This window comes from Boleophthalmus pectinirostris, unplaced genomic scaffold (genome assembly GCF_026225935.1).
Source record: "Boleophthalmus pectinirostris isolate CB_2022bp ecotype Guang Dong unplaced genomic scaffold, ASM2622593v1 HiC_scaffold_1, whole genome shotgun sequence".
NCBI lineage: Eukaryota > Metazoa > Chordata > Actinopteri > Gobiiformes > Gobiidae > Boleophthalmus > Boleophthalmus pectinirostris.
Window position 1 is genome coordinate 16,098,682 of NW_026570970.1, and position 17,470 is coordinate 16,116,151.

At 38.5% G+C, this 17,470-nt stretch overlaps 1 protein-coding gene across 2 annotated transcripts in view; it reads left to right on the plus strand.

Annotated features, from left to right (window-relative positions):
* osbpl6 (oxysterol binding protein-like 6) overlaps positions 1 to 17,470 on the plus strand; it is a 34,978-nt gene that overhangs the window by 10,290 nt on the left and 7,218 nt on the right. The window contains exons 3-13 of one of the 2 annotated variants that reach the window (XM_055152294.1): positions 2,474 to 2,596; positions 2,807 to 2,860; positions 4,627 to 4,740; positions 4,825 to 4,995; positions 7,134 to 7,278; positions 9,132 to 9,235; positions 9,507 to 9,599; positions 11,514 to 11,682; positions 11,846 to 11,976; positions 15,178 to 15,285; positions 15,631 to 15,762. In XM_055152294.1, the coding sequence (XP_055008269.1) occupies positions 2,474 to 2,596; positions 2,807 to 2,860; positions 4,627 to 4,740; positions 4,825 to 4,995; positions 7,134 to 7,278; positions 9,132 to 9,235; positions 9,507 to 9,599; positions 11,514 to 11,682; positions 11,846 to 11,976; positions 15,178 to 15,285; positions 15,631 to 15,762 (1,344 nt within the window). The remainder of the gene's footprint in view (positions 1 to 2,473; positions 2,597 to 2,806; positions 2,861 to 4,626; positions 4,741 to 4,824; positions 4,996 to 7,133; positions 7,279 to 9,131; positions 9,236 to 9,506; positions 9,600 to 11,513; positions 11,683 to 11,845; positions 11,977 to 15,177; positions 15,286 to 15,630; positions 15,763 to 17,470) is intronic. The other variant, XM_020931825.2, reaches the window with a different exon arrangement.

The window sequence follows — 17,470 nt, forward strand, 5'->3', positions numbered from 1 at the left end:
TCTGCTTAACTGCTGAGCCAGCCTCACACTGCAGTCAAATTCATCCTCTTTCCTCTGTGTCTTTGAGCTGCTACAGCCTAATTGTACAGGCACACTGAGGAACAAGCCCTTCACGCAATGGTTCAAAACTAAATATAACAATATTGTGTAAAAGCCCTAAACTGGTAAGAGTTGTACTTCGTGCCTCAAATATCTTCACCTGCATTTGCATAATTACATGCTAAGTATACCACGCTAATTATGCTGTCATTACTTAATAAGCATTTTCTGCACTCTGTATCAACAAATACGCAGTAAATTAAGACAAAAATAGTATACATTTTTATCAGTAACTTTTATTGCCAATATGTTTATTTCCCCTATTGATTAATTACAGTTTAGAGGATGCTTTTATTCTAATCATCATTTTGCTGGTCCACACAACCATTGATATGTACAGTACACACTCTGTAGTATTTATTGAGTGTGACACTCATTAACTGTGTGATCAATAGGCTGTGCAGTGCTGAGTTCATGCAGTGAAATGTCCTAATTCTCCATCTGTAGGCCTCTCATGGACTATAATGAATTAAACAAACCAGGCACTGCACAAAAGATATTTATAGTGATGATTTAGCCTAAGTCTCCCCTAAGGACATGTGTCCTCCATTCACTGTAGCATTAACAGGTGTGTCACACTGAGTGGCACTGGGAGGAGCTGATGTTCGATGTTTTAATGTGTTCAGTTCTTCTCGCTCTGTATGGTTTTGTAGTAAACAGGTTTATAAAGAAAAACATGCAGTGTACTTCAGGATGACGTAAATACAGTGGAGAAAAATCTCTGAGATCATGTTCACTTTGAAATCCCTCTGTGTTTCGAATCATAGAGCCTCTGCCATCAGCTCAAATGGAGCTGTGGGTTTGTGTAATAACCAATGTATTGATCTGTGGTGAGAGACAGACTTCTTAGAGCCTCTTTTCCAAACCACAATATTTGTGGAATGGAGCATGTGATTTAGTGAAATATTGATCAGTCTAAGTATGCAGCAGTTGTATATTTGTATATTTGCTGTTAATAAATAAATAAAAGTCAGTAGTTCTCAAACAGCATGGCCTCTTTGGGTGCATTCACAGATGGCAGACTTGGTTTGGTCTTGATCTAGTCCAGGGCTAGTTCCTAAATTAGTCATAGTTTAGTCACAATTTTGATAAAGTCTGTGAAGTCTGTGTGAAGTGTGAACGTACCATCAAGTACCATCATGACTACACCTCAAGACTATAATATGCTTGTTGATGTGGTGATTGTGGTGTGTGATTTGCTTAAATTTAAGTTCTGCATATACATGAAGCATCTGACAGGAGAAGTGTAATCTGTGAAGAAGAAACATGACCTCATTACAGAAGTGATGTGCCCCGCTCTCCTCTGCCCTCACATTAAACAAGCTGCTTTTTTAAAATAAATGTCCCTCAAAGCAAGGTGTGACCTCAAGTGTGTGTGGAACCATAGACTGTATATATAAATGGACATAGCTAACCCGCTAGCTGCTGCAGACCAAATAAGAAGTATTCATGGGGGCGCTTCTGGCTCCATCAACTCTGACTCCAATTGACTTTGAAAAAATTGTCAAAAAACAGATATGTGGAGAGGCGACCCCACTCACAGTAAGAATGAATGTTTTTGAGCAATAAATAACACCTGTAGTTGAATAAGTACAAGACAGATTAGTTTAATGCCATGCTATTAGTATTAGTATTTCAGATGGAAAAGCTTTGTGGGTATCACTGGCTCCTACATTCAGCTGAAGACACACCAGAAATGTGAGCTTGGAAAACACGACTCAATACAGTCTCCTGTCAGGGCAGTACAGTGAGAAGGGCATATTGCTCTAGTCACAATGATTCCACCGTTGCCAATTCTTCGCTCCTGGTGAAACCGGGTGCAATCTCATACCTGTTCTGTCCTAACCCTTCGCTCCTTTGCCTCCTGAAGCATCACTTTGATACACAGAGCCTGTAGCGCGAAGGACAGCGTGGTCAGGGGAAGCTAATGGCGTGGAAATGCTGAGAGGGCAGAAGAAACCTGAATACAGTAGTAGTTTTAGTATGTTTTGTTTAAGTAAAAGACTAATCTTACCTAAATATATAGTGTCTTTTTAGTGTATCAGTTTTCGGCCTTAAACCTCCAGCATAGGTCGATATTTAGATTTGGTCAATCTGCTGCCTAAAAATACACACAAAGCTTTATTCTAAAACACTTTAATATGAAGATGGACTATACAGCTCTCTTATAGGTTTGTGGTTTAAACAAATGTGGGTGATTTTATAGTAAATTTAAGTTACATAAATTAATACATTAAAATCATAAAAATATCATCAGAGCTTATCGGCCATGAGTTGCTATGGATTCTAAACAATTGGTAAAGACATTGGCCATGAAAAATATACAGTATTGGTTGAACTCTAATCTTATCTTATATTATCTTATCTCTTTTAGGAGGCAGACAGCTGGGAGATCATTGAGGGGCTGAAGATTGGCCAGAGCAATGTCCTGAGGCCTGATAAACATGAAGGTTTTATGTTGAAGAAGCGGAAATGGCCACTGAAAGGCTGGCATAAGGTGAGCGCATTAGCAAACAGTGTCACAAAGGCTGCTACTACTAGCACAGCTGTCTCCAGAATGCTAAACAGCCTGTCTGCCAAGCAAAGTGTTTTATTCTCATGCACTTAAGTCCACCCTTTGTCAGGACTTATCAGTATTAGTATGTATAAGTTACAACTGAACTGATGCAGTATGAATTTAAAATCTAACCTTTCTTTCTCTTAACAGCGTTTTTTTGCTCTGGACAATGGCATCCTCAAGTACTCGAAGTCCCCTCTTGATGTAAGTGTCTCTGACGTCACCCCCCTGAGCGGCGGGCAGCATGCTCTGACATCAGCTGTAACTGGCCCTGACTCAGCAAAACATATGACCCCACAGCGCTGCGCTCTCCGTGCTCCCAGTGGAGTACAATGTATAACACTGCATCCAATTTTAATAGCTCTTAAAGGGGCAATATGTACATTTTTGGTGTGGGGTCTGTCACCTGCTTGTTTTTATGGATATGTCGTTGCTCTGCCTGGAATGTTCTGCAGTATGACATTAAATAGTTCTACCTTACATTTATTCAATTACAGATTATTTTATAGCTCAAAAGTACTTAGAAAAACAGGCATTCTGACTGTGAGCGGGGTTGCCTCTCCACAGATCTGACCTGTAACTTTGTCTGGTTTGGTCTCCATGAAGATAGAAAGGTTTAATGCCATACTGTGAAACATTCCAGACAAACCAATAACATTTCCATGGAGAAAAGCATTCGACAGACCCCCCATCAGAAAAGTTACACAATGCACTTTTAAAGACTGAAAGAGGCAAAGACACTTTTTGAAAAAGTCACTACTTACAGAATAGTTTTTTAATCCAGTTAGACTGAAAACTACAGTTTATTGGTTTAATAACTAAGAAGTGCCTGCTGCCCTTGGTTTTGTCGCAAAGACAAAAGCAAGGAAATGAAAAATGTCCTCATGTATTGTGTCGGCCACAAGTTTGAAAGAAAGAAGGAAAGTTTGATTTTTCTGCCAAGCATTGCCACTAATGAGGTTTGCAAGATTTGTAATAGTATGATTCAATTCACAAAGCACATTTAGGACTCAGTTCACACAATGTACATTTAATCATACAGAAGCATGGTATACCTGCTTGTCTCCATGAAAATGTTATTGCTTTGCCTGGAATGTTCCATGTTATGACTTTAAACATTTCCATCTAGTATTTATTAATTACTGGTGTTTCTATTGTTCAAAAATACAGTATTTCCTTTTGTGAATAGGAGTGACTCTCCACAGATCTGAACTGTAATGTAGTGTAGTGCTATAATCTGCTCATCTTCCTGGTGATAGATAGGTTTAATCTATACTGCCAAACATTCTAGACAAAGCAACAACATTTCCATGGAGGTATCAGGTGGCAGACCCTCCACTAGAAATGTTATGCAGTGCACATTTAGTGAAATAGAACACACTAATATAAAAAACATATGGACTTTAGAATGTTTGCAGAGGTCTAAACTATCCAAAACAAAGGCTATTTGGTTGTTTACGCAGGAATTTATGGTACTCAAGTAATTGCAGTATTTGTGATCACTGCAATTCCTATTTGACTGCATTTTCTCCAAGTTACCAAAGGAATTATAGATCCTAGAATATTTTTGTCATTTTTGTTAAGTTTTTATATTGGTTTAGTTTTAAAGGTTCTATATTATGTTATTTACTGATCTGTTATTATGTTGTTTCCTCATCACAAACATTCCTGGAATTGTGTTTTGTTTCATTCACACATTTTTTAACACAAAAACCCTGCATATTTAGAGAGAGAGTTCTGTTCTGCTAACATGAAAACGACCACTACATGACATCACAAGGTGGAATAGAGCGTTTTGAGCTTTAAGATGTAGACAGACCAATAATAAAGTGCCCCTCAAACATGTGTGAATGAAACAAAACGAAACTCTAAGTATTTTTGTGGTGAGGTAACAACATTATAACATGGCTTAAAGCTCAGAAGAGTCAAATTTGCGTCATACAGGACCTTTAAATATGGTTCTCTCTTAGATCCAGAAAGGCAAACTCCATGGCAGCATCGACGTGGGCCTCTCAGTCATGTCAATTAAAAAGAGGAGTCGGCGCATTGACCTGGACACAGAGGAGCATATCTATCACTTGAAGGTAACACCGATCAATACTGTCACAGAGGCTTTGTTATTTAAGATCAGACTCATCACCCAGTTTCCTGTCTTTGGTTCACTTTAGGTCAAATCTCAAGACATTTTCGATGCCTGGGTGTCCAAGCTACGTCACCACCGGCTTTACCGACAGAACGAGATTGTGCGATCTCCTCGAGAGGCCACCATGAGAACGTTTCCTCCTCCAACCGCCATCGAGCCTCCTCCAATTGTATCCAGTCTGGTTCATGAGGCCAAGGTGAGGGCCTATATTATGCTATTTTCTGATCTGTGTTATAATGTCGTTTCCTTATCACAAACAGGAAGCTAGAGTTGGGCTCGAGTTGTGTTTAGTTTCATTCACTCATGTTTAACACACAAACACTGCATATTAAGACTGAGTTCTTCTCTACAAAATGCTCCACTGTGTTTTTATACTCCATACGCCTTCACTAGAATCATTTGGATAAATTCAGCTCTTGAATTGCCAAATTCTACTAAACAAAAGGTAAAAGGGAGCTGACAGACTAATAATAAAGGGTTATTCAAGCAGGCGTGAATGAAACAAAACACAACTCTGGGTATGTTTTTGAGGGGTGACAACATTATAACAAGTCTTAAAGCTCACAAGAGTCAATGTTGCGTAATATGGGACCTTTCACTTTTTTTCTTTCCATGCAGACTTCAAAGGAAAATTTGGGGTAGAAGGGAAATGTTCATTATAAGACTTGCCTTAAGCGGACTGTCTAATTCACTATGGGCTTATCATGGGAGTTCATTTTTTAATAGAAACTGGGATAGACTAAAATAGCACAGACAAGGAGATGCAAAACCCACACCACAGATACTGATTTTCTGCCTTTGCCACTATTGACCTTGCTGTAGTCCCTGATTTGTATGTTAAGGACAGCGATTGTGATCAGACTGGTAATTGGATCCAGATCATTCAGATAGCAGATTGGCTTGTTTGTCTGGACTAACTCTAAATCCCTCTCAAGTGTGTGAACCAGTGAAGCTTAAACCTCTCAGGTGAAGGTGCCCACTGGGACTGGGACTTTGAGCCAAGTGCAGATTATAACAGGTGAGCATCTCAAATCAGATCAGCTGCAATGGCCTCATGAGCACTTCTTCCAGCTGAACTACATTGTACAGTACTACATGAAAGGCCCACAAGTAGGGACGCACCGATCTGATACTGGTATCGGATATCAGTGCCGATACTGAAAAATTTGCTGTTTCAGATATTGGCCTTTGCACTGGAGCACTGTAACACTTTATTTTGTAATTGTGGTTTATTACACATAACGTGAATGAATGAAGTGTGAAATGTGGGACCTGCCTCTCAAATCTGCAAAACAAATTTATCTACGGGTACGAATAAAGCAAACTAACCTAAATCTCAGTTCAGCTGATATCCTGATTGGACATATACATTGATATAATAAGATTATTTACTGGCTGCACTGTAGTCGACCCAAAAAATATCATTATGTTTAACCCTTTATCTATACAAAGTTGTTCTGTAGGTACATCAGACATAAATAACAGTTAAACATTTGGAACAGTTTTGTCTTATTTTATTTTTGTTTTAAGGAAATAAATTCTGTCTTCAGTCTCTGCACTGTTATCTGTTGATATCGGGTGTTGACAGATACTTAAAGCTATAATATCGGAATCGGTATCGGACCTGAAAAAGCTGGATCAGTGCATCTTTACTCACAAGGTCTCCATACAAATGCAAAACTGTTTAAGCTTTAGCTCTGTGTGGTGTTTTATGTTATCAGTGAATGAATTATAATATATAATATAATATATGATATATAATATGTTGTTAATGTTATTGAGGATTGTGAATGAACTTTCGAAGCTTTATTAAACCCATCTGCATATCTGAATGATCTACTGTAATAACTAGGGGTGTATCGATGTCTTTCGATGCAATATTGTCACGGTATGAACCTCACGGTATGATATTTATTGTGATATTTTGTGGATGCTAACAAAACTGTTAATGCCTTGACAAGACTTAATTCAAAGAACTAAGACTTAAAAGTGCTTAGAACTGTTATTTCTTCATGTAGTCTACACTGAAATGGAGCAAAAGATCATGGTCTATGTAGTTCCCTCTGTCTTTTTTTTTTCTATTGCTGCACCATAAGTCTTAATTTAAGCAAAGAGACTTCTAATTCGATATATTATGATGATCCACGATATTATTGAGAGAACTTCGACGATACGATATGACGATATTTGGTTATTGTTACATCCCTAGTAATAAACATCAGTCTGTGGTGCTCTGCATTGAGTATCTTCAGTGAAAAAATGTTCAGACACTCCTGCATTACATTACGTTTTGAAATCTGAAATGTTCGACTTTATTATCTGCTTCGATTAAAGCAGGTGAAACCCAGCAGCTTGCCATGGCAACCAGTGGCCCCCAATAACAGCAGCAACAGCAGCCTCCCGGCCTCCTACAGCAACGGCCAGAGTAAGGTGGCGGTTTGGCTCCAGGAGTCAGAGGAGATGGACAAGTGCGCCGAGGGTAAGTGCTATTTCCCTGCTTATATTTGGAACTAACCTGATTGAACACAGCAGTAGATTAAATAATGCTCCAGGCTTTTGTTGCCTCGAGTGCAGTAATGAAAACCATTTGGTGACATTTCTCCCTGTTTGTAAATCTAATTGTTAGACAGTGTTGGGAAGTAACTGAATACATGTACCAAGAATACCTGTGCAGAATACTAATTTTGAGTCATCGTGTTCTAGTACAGTTACTCTTTCATTCGGTGGTATTCAGAATGCAGTTACTTTCCTAACATCTAAGGAATATATGGCGGTACTTTATCACAAAATTTAGGCTTCAACCTGTACGCAGTCAGTGAGAAAAATATAAAACACTTATTGGGCGTGTGAAATGAATGACATGAACACAACCTATTTCAAAACCCTAACCCTCACCCTAACCTATTATTTAATCCCAAAGGTTTGATTGTTGGAAGGATTTAAAACCACTAGATTAATATGACAAGTTTGTGAACTCCACCCCTATAAATAATGCCTACAGTATTACACAGGCACCTCACCTCTCCTCCATGTGAGATTATAAAATACACTGTGTAAGTAATCATTAGGCATGTTGTATTTATGAGAATTCATTTTATAATTGAACAACTACAGTGCTCTCAGTCAATCATAAATATTAATAAACCTCAAACCTGAATATTTAAGAAAGTAAAAATTAAGTTTTGGGTTTCTTAGGGGAAAATCTATTTGTGCACAAGTATTGGGCAACTAATAATGTGTAGAATTATTACGCCACTAAATGAAAAAAATTTAATTTTCAGTTTTCATCTGTCAGAATGGTAAACAACAAAAAAATTTGAAATAAACATTTCTGACATAAAAATAAATAAATAAATCAATGACCAGTATAGCCACCCATCTTCTCAATAATGGTCATAAGCTGTCCATGGAGTCATAAGCTGTCCATGGAGTTGATTGTCAAAAGTTGACAATCAACTTTTTGTGCAGCATCAACCACAGCCTCCCAACACTATTCAGAGACGTTTACTGTTTTCCTTCACAGTAAATATCCCGTTTAAGAAGGACTCACAAGTTCTCAATATGGTTTAGGTCAAGAGAGGAAGAAGTAGTACAAGTACTTCAATGCATGTGATGGAGCATTGTCCTGCATAAAAATCATGGTCCTCTTGAAAGATGCAGACTTTTTCCTGTACCACTGCTTGAAGAAAGTGTCTTCTAAAAACTGACAATAGATTTTGGTTTCATTTTGAGTCAGTTTTCAACCCTTAATGGTCATCTTCTCATCTTTATTAATACCAGATCATACTAACACCCCACCTCCACCTTGGTGGCGTATGAGTCGAAGTGGAGCTCTGTGCCTATTACTGAGTCACTCTCATCTCAACAGTCCATAAAACCTTTGAAAAATCTATCTTCAGATATTTCATATATGTCTTGACGTTTCTTGTTCAGTGGTGGTCGGGTTTCAGCCTTCCTTACCTTGGCCATTTCAGAGTCTGTTAAATCTCTTTTTTGGCCCAGTTTGCCTGGGGAAAAGAAGCTGCCTCATAATTCTGACACCTTGATATAGGATGTTGATCTCTTAGGGCCACATCCTTCCTCGTAGGACAGATACATATGCTTAAATCTAATAAGAATTAAAGTTTATACAGCTTATATACATATGCATACAAATTATAATATGGTCAAAATACCCACTTGCCTAATAGTTGTGCACACAGTATATGAAGATGTTTTTAATCCTATGTTTCGTCTTTAGAATACAGTGCTCTGATTGGACCATCAGAATACGTTACAAAATACATTCTAATGCAGTAATGCAAATATTCTTCCCATCCCTGTTGTTGTTAGAGCTCGCTCGATGCCAGTCCAACCTGACCGATTTGAGTCGACTGTTGCAAAGTCTGGAGATACTTCAGAGAACGCAGTCAGCTCCTAATTTTACTGAAATTCAGGTAAAGATTTTCCCACCTTAAAGTAAGTGCACATACTAACATTGTTGCTGTTAAATATAAAGTTTATAACAATGCATTGTGCAACTGTGTGGGCGTATTGCTGCCTGGAATCACTTGAAACCACTCACACAGTTTGCCTCATAATTGATCAGCCATTTTGTTTGTATTTTGCACTGCTTATGTTAAAATCCCAGCTCACATTATAATTTCCCTCATAATTCACATCATTTCATTGTATTCACTGTGTTGTGTGTTGATGTGTGCCACTTAGACCAATTGTGTAGATTTGTCTAAGAAAGAAAAGCGCATGAACAGAAGATGGAGAACAAAAAGTGTCGGGAAAGATGCAAAATTCCAGCTTCAGGTATTCATTCTCACACCCACAAGCATTCACATAACACTTGTAATTCTCGTATTGCCATTCTATGTGTAGCTATGGGTGTGGGCTGTTATCTTTAATAATAATAGCTATGCACAAGGAGATTAAATTATTTGTACTGAGGTAGAGATGAATCATTTCACAGTTTCTTTCATTTCATTAACTTTGTTCCTTAATGAGGTTGCTCCACAGTTGGCTTGTATTAAAATACCGCTCACAGAGACTTGCATTTTTTGCCCATTAACCTTTCTTTCGTTCTTTATGCTTTTCACAAATTACAGTGTTTTTTTTTAAATGTACTTTTGTGCAATGCTGCTTCACATACCACTGCAAAAGAGGGTTTGAATGTTTATTTTTATTTTGTCGCTTTGGTCATTTATAACTCACCAAAACTGCATCAAAGACGACTGGGCTTGCTAACATTCTGCAACTAATTGGCCAACTGGCTCCTGACTGAGTAAAGGGAAAACTACCGTGTGTAATGGAAATAAACTTAGTAGTCGTGTGTTAGCAACAACTCCTGTTCCTTCCAGGTGTTTATTTATGGTGTTTTGTGGACAGAATCTTGTACTGGTAGAATGTAATGAAGTAAAAGTAATAAAGTACAGAAATTTTTGTTTAACTTCTTAGGTTCTTTTTAAAGACAATGCAGTAAAGTGTATTTACCTTGTTGACATGTTTCGGCTGCTAGCTGCAAGCCATCTTCAGAACTGTCACCGGTGTTGGTGGTGACGTGTCATATATCAGCTGTTGTTACTTCCTGTAGGCGTGGTCAGCCTGATGGACCTGGCAGGTCGCTCAGACTGACCACGCCTCCCGTCGCCCGGTGTTCTCTGGAGGAGGGTGTCCCAGGTGTGTGAAAGGAGGAACGCGCCGTCATCACGGTTAATGCTGTCCGTGCCTCGTTTCCTGATTTCAATGGCCTCCTTGATCCAGCGTTTGAACTTGTTGTTTTCCGATCCAATGGCCCGAGCCCCGTCCCAATCTATAATGTGCTGTTCCTTTTACAGTGGTCTGATATGGCGGATTTTAGGTTTTCCTGTTCTGCTTTGTCTTTTTGTGTTCTGGTGAGTCTCCCTGACGTTTCCTTCTGACAACTCAAGTAACTCAGTAAATACACTTTACTGCATTGTCTTTAAAAAGAACCTAAGAATTTAAAGTACATAAGAAGACAAAATGAACATCATTGGCTTAACAGAAATTTCAGGTATCTGTACTTCGCATTTTAAAGTGGATACTTTTTGCTTTTACTTTTGAGAGCAGATATCTGTACTTGCTACTGCACTACATTTTTATTGGACTGAAAGTATTTTTTATTATTGTCTGAGACCTGCTAAAAAGGCTGAGATAAATAAATCTTCAAAATCACTACATGTGACGCCTTATAAGACCTCAAAATCTGTGCAACATACTTTAAATTTTTGCTTTAAGTACGTTTTTAAACAGCTGTTTGTCTCCACGAAGAGTTATTGCTTACCCAGGAATGTTCCATGGTATTACATTAAATATATCTAACGTTTATTCATTACGGATGTTTCTAATGCTCAAATATACAATAATTCCTTCTGTGAATAGGGGCGACTCTCCACAGATCTGAACTGTAATGCAGCGTAGTGCTGTAACCTCCCGTGATAAATAGGTTTAATCTATACTGTGGAACATTTGTGACAAAGCAATAACATCTCCATGGAGAGAATAGACCTCTAGAAAAGTTTCGCAGTGCACCTTTAAGTAGATTTTTTTTCATGTGATACTTTTACTTTTACTTGAGTATTTATCTGCTCTAATAGCTGTACTTTTACTTTACTTATTACTTTTTTTTTACTTAATTATACTTTTACACTTTAATTTACTTAACACAATTGAGTACTTCTTCCACCACTGCCATCTCGTCTCCAGGTCCCACAGTCGGCGAGCATGTCCCCCATGCGTCTCCATTCGTCCAACCCTAATCTGTGTGCCGAGCTGGCCGACTACCAGCCCCCTGTGACGAGGCTGATGGAGACTGTGGAGTATACCAGTGATTACATTAAACTACAGGAGGAGTTCTGCACCATCGCCCAAAAAGGTCTGTGCAGCGGGCAGTGTATATGAGTAGTAAAAGGAGAGGTCATTAAAACATTCTAGTCATATTTAATAGGATTCATTTTCAAAGGTTTTAATGTGAAAATTTGAGTAAAAAAATAACTAACTACTATATTTAACTACTTTTTTGTCTGCTTCTCTTTTAGTGCACTCTCTTTTGAAGTCAGCTTTTAACACAGTGGCCATAGAGAAAGAAAGGATCAAGCAGATTCTGTCAAACCAGGAAGAGACGGAGCAGGCAGCACAGATCACCTCTCTCAGGAAGTCACTCTCACAGGTAACAAGCTACTTTTGTTTTTCATTCAAAGCTGCAACTGTTTGGAATCTGAAGAAGAATCAGAATGTACTTCCTTGTTTACTTCATGTAGTTTTCATATGTTTTTACATCATGTAAAGACATCAGTTTCATATGTCATCATATCACATCAGTTTCACTTCGTGGAAACCGCCTGACCTCGCAGCATTAGCATTAGGCGTGTACTTTTGTTATTTAACCAATCGCTGCTATTTGGTCGTGACGTACAGTATGTAATGCACTGCTAACGGGGCTAACTGGTATAACAAGCTTTTCCCAAATCCCGTAGGAATAACGGCAATAACGTCTTCCCCTTGATAAAATTCACCAAACATTCTACAGTTTTAATATGCCTTTAAATCCTCGATCTCGAGAATCATTGCCAACAGATAATGTATGGTTTCATCTACATCCATCTCGACTACTTTGTTTACTGTTGTGCTGTACCACAGAAAGGGACCCAGTCATGGCTTCACAGCTCTTCGCTGAGTGGCCGGTGCGCGGTGTACATCTTCTGAGGTTCTTGCAAAGCCTCTAGTGTATTCCGATTCCTGACCTAATCCATGGAGAGAAATGAAATTGAGCAGAGGCACTAGGTGGCACCAGCCTGGCTATTGGCAAGTAATTCCCAATGTATACTTTGCAGCTGATGACCTCAACGTTCCCTGAGGGTGTGATGCTAACTCTAAGCACTGCTCTGTCTGAGACTTATTAGACTACAGCAGGTGCTGTTTAACAAGTCCTTCTCAAATGGCATTATAGTCACAAGCTAGTTTTTTAGTCACTTTCACCTTTTTGTTGAAATCAAACTTTTAAACAAGACCATGAACCCTCTTATTTGATCACAAGCTCTTGAAAATGTGTTGTTTAAATCCATTTTCTATTTTTTGTGAGTTGTCAGACATTTTTGGTAGTGTTTGCTACTGTGTGCGTTGTGTAAACATGGTAAACATTCCGCCAGTACACATACACGTAGAACACCCCCATCCTGACATCACTGCAAACTATCATGTGATGAGCTGATAAGTAAAAAGTGGTTACTGGAAGGTTATTGAAATGACTAAGATCAGTTTCCAAACTTGAATGCTCTTTTGATTACATATCAGTGTAAAAACCAGTTTAATTTTGTTCTTAGTCACAGATGTGCTTGTGTTTTTGACAGACCAGTTTATGAACACTGCTTCAGGCTTAAGAAATGAATCATCACTGTCATTTATTTCTTGTCTCACATATTCAAATCCACTGTTTTTCTGTTGGGCTCATTACCACAGGCTGTCAGACAAAACTACAGACACAGCAATGTTTTTTTGTTTTTTATTTTGAGCCGTCAACGTAATCACAATTAGAAAGCATGAAGTGTGAGTCGTGATTGTCAAATTATCCTTCTGCACTAATTACTGTGATAAAATATGTGGTTCAGTTCATTAACTCTGCTCCTTAGCCCAGTCTTCCAACTTGTCACGTAATTGGACTTTTCCTGCTAAGAGTTGACACCGTTTCAGGGGAACATTTTTTTCCTATTATCAACGATGTGTCCCTAATTGGGCACATACTATATGGTAAGGCAAGTCTGTTCTAGGCAAGGGGTCAGAGTTGATGTCCAAGTAGGAGTTTAAGACATGTCAGGACTTCTTGAGCAACAGCTGCAACTGTTGTAAAATCCAACCCCCGCAAACAATCAACCTGCCATCTCTGACCTAATTGGCTCAAAATACAGGCAGCGTAAAGTAACTGCACCTGACAGTATAGCCATGTTGGTGGTTAAATAACATAATGTACTACATTCTTCTTTTCCAGTTGCACTAAAATGTCTAAGGTTACGAGTACTATTACTACTAGGGGTGTAACAATATCCAAGTCTCATGTTACGATATTGTGATGGTATGAACCTCACAGTACGATATTTATTGCGATATCATGGGAAAGCTTATGATAAGATGGGGAGGCTCATGATTACGGATGTAACAATATCCAAATCTTTACGCAATATTTTCACAATATACATCTCACCGTACGATATTTTTTGTGATATTACTACTATTACTACTATAGCACTTAACTCAAGTCTTAAAGGTGAACTGTTAATGTGAAGACCCCATATGTGAATGTTAATTTTAGGTGTTTTCGATACACCATTTGGCCAATATTTGGACATTTTAGCTTCTATCGGTCTTAAATCTCCTGCCCAGGCTGATATTTTGTTTTGACCGGCCTGCTGATAAAAAAAAAACAAAAAAAAACATAGAGCATTATTTGAATTCTTTAATGTAAAGAGATAATTGTTGAAAATGTGACTATTCTGCTGTTACAGATTTGTAGTAAAGTTAAATTACATAATTTCGAGGGGAAAAAGTCTGCCCATCCTATCGGCTCAAAAATATCTGCAGAGTTTATTCACCATCAGTTGAGCTGGATTCTAAACAATCGTTGTCATAAAAAAAACAGCCATGAAAAAACCCTTATCAGTCGATCTCTACTAAAAAGTACATTAAAAACTTGCATTCTTTCTGTGAGCTGGTCGCCTCTACTAAGATCTGACCTGTAACATTCCAGACAAAGCAATAACATTTCCATGGAGACTACTGCGCTTTAAGTCTAGCTCAGAGGCTTGGGCAGAATACATTCTAGTGGCATCACTTTTAACATACTGATGCTTTGCGGCTTTTGACCTTATCTTGCAATTGTTCAGGATTTTGTTTTGGCTCAATATTTATTCTATATCATTTCAGTACACCAAATATCACCTACTACATACCCTAATAAACCACTTTGAATTTCTAAATGTACCATATTTAAAGGTATTGTGTATAAATGTACTGGAGGAGGGTCCGTCAAATGCTTTTCATGCTTTTCATGAAGATGTTACTGCTTTGTCTGGAATGTTTCACAGTATGGCATTAAACCTTACTATCTTTATGGCAACCAAACCAGACCAAGTTACAGATCAGATTTGTGGAGAGGCCACCCCACTCACAGTCAGTATGCCTGTTTTTCTAGGTATTTTTGAGCAGTAAAAGCACCTGTAATTGAATAAATGTCTGGTGTTTAATGTCATACTGTGGAACATTCCAGGCAGAGAAATTACATATCCATAGAAATGCCCAAAAAGTTACATAGTGCACCTTTAACTATGGAATATTTATGCTATACCTCTGTGAAACTAAACTTTTTTTTTACGTTTAGGCTGTGTCCCAGAATGCAGAGCTCCGAAGTCGCCTAAACCGCATCCACTCTGAATCGGTCCTGACTGAGCAAGTTGTCAGCGTGAACATCATCTCAACCCCTGATGAGGTAATGCAGGTCACATATAACACAGTGACGTGTTATTGACTGGGCTAATTTTCTGCTCTCAAGGCTAGCATGCTGGTTGGAAATGCTTCCTTGCTTCCTGCGTTTGACAGTTGCTTTATTGATTCCTGTCCGCACAAATTGATGGTCCTTTTGGTAAACCCTGTCACTTGAGTTTAAAGGATTATCATTTTGTAGCAGCTCATGACATCAAGGTTAATGGAAAAAATGACTAATTACAAATTTATGACAGACTGTTTTGCGTTACTGTGAGTGCGAGCGAGGTTCTAAATCTGTCTATGTTGTTACGAAAGGCATTGTCCCATGAATTGTGTTTCTTTGCCACAGGCTGGGGAACAGATGGGGATCCCTCTGACTCAGCAGGCTTCCAATGAGAGTCGACTGTCCATGTCCGAGTCCGTGTCAGAGTTCTTTGATGCCCAGGAAGTGCTACTGTCAGCCAGCTCCTCCGAAAACGAGGTATAATGCGGCACAATGGGGCCCACACAATGACTAAGCTAATACACATTGGCTGTTGACATAGGAAGGATGTTGTACGGGAAGTTGCTGCAGATAGAGATAAAGTTTCAGTGTAACATATATCAGAAAACACTGTTTTCTGTTGATATATGTTATATGTTTCCTCATCAAAAGTTTAACACACAAACCCTGCATATTTAGGCTGAGTTATTTCAAACCAAAGACAAGCTTTGAAGATGTAGACTTAGAATAAAGGGTTACTCAAGCATGTGTGAATGAAACAAAACACAACTCCGGGTAAGTTTTTGATGAGGCTTAAAGCTCTTCTAATTTTTTGTTTATAATTTTGCTTCCTGATTGGACATAGGAGGGGTTTCCTAGCCACTATACATGGCTATGACACTCTTGAAAGAGATTTTTTATCTCTAGAAATTTTATAAATGATTGAATGGGGGGTGAATGTACCCGTGCTAATACATGTCTAAATTACACAATTTATTTTGATAAGTGAATGCTTTAAACATCCTGTATTACATAAAGCTGGCTCTTGTGAGCTTTTAGCTGTGTTAGAATGCTGTTTTCTCCCCAAAAACATACCCGGAGTTGTGTATTGTTCACATCATGTTTGAGTAACCCCTCATTATTAGTCTACATCTCCAGAGCTCAAAATGTTCCACTATGTGATGTCATGAAGTGGTAGTTTTCAAGTGAACAGCTCCTTTTACCTTTAGTTCAATAAAGATTGGAAATTGTGGGACTGAAATTATCCAGATGATTCTAGTGAAGGTGTATGGAGTTTAAAAACACAGTGGAGCATTTCTGGTATTACCACATCACATCACAAGGTGGAACAGTGTGTTTTCTGTTTGCTAGAGTTACTCAGCCTAAATATGGAGAGTTTGTGTATTAAACGTGTAAATAAAAGAAACACAACTCCAGGTATGTTTTTGATGAGGAAGAACATTAGAACATAGATTAGAAAATAACATAATATGAGACCTTTTAAACTGTCTGAAAAAAAGAGTTAATTAAGAGTAAATTATCTGTACACTTTGGATGAAATTTTCTGTGTTCATTGCTACATCTTCTATTTTTGTACTTTTCAACATTTTCTTCACAGACACAGTCAAATGCGCCAAGTCATAAAACATATTGTTTGTGTCAGAATGCATCTTGTGTTTGGTGATTTGCAACTCCACGCTTTATTTTTTTCTTTCAAGATGTAGCTTAATCTTTGAGCTGTTTTTTCTGTAATCACCCTTTTGAACACCCAGAAGCAATTGCTCTCTGGGGGGCGATGCGGCTTTGTCCCCAGACATGCATTGAGCCATATTGAAGGATTACTCACCAAGGAAATTCATCAAGGCCCCGTCCTTTAGCCCGACTGGCTGGCCCTGTTAGACTTGTTTCACACTTCTCCAGCAAAATCTTATTGACGGAAATAGTCTTTATCAGAAATTGGCTACAACATGCTTCCCTTTGGCAAAATATAACGGTATTATTGTGTTGGTTGTAAGTTTAAACCCCTGCAGTGTCTCAGCTCATGATTACTGCAGAGGGGTAGATAGTAAGTGACTGCTGCAGTTTGTTGGCCAGTGGCAATCTGCAGTATCTGTGTGTGTGTCCGTGTGTGTATGTGTGTGTGTGCCTGTGTGTGGCCACTTCTTCAACTCAGGGACTGCTTTTGTGTCATTGAGTCTTGTACATT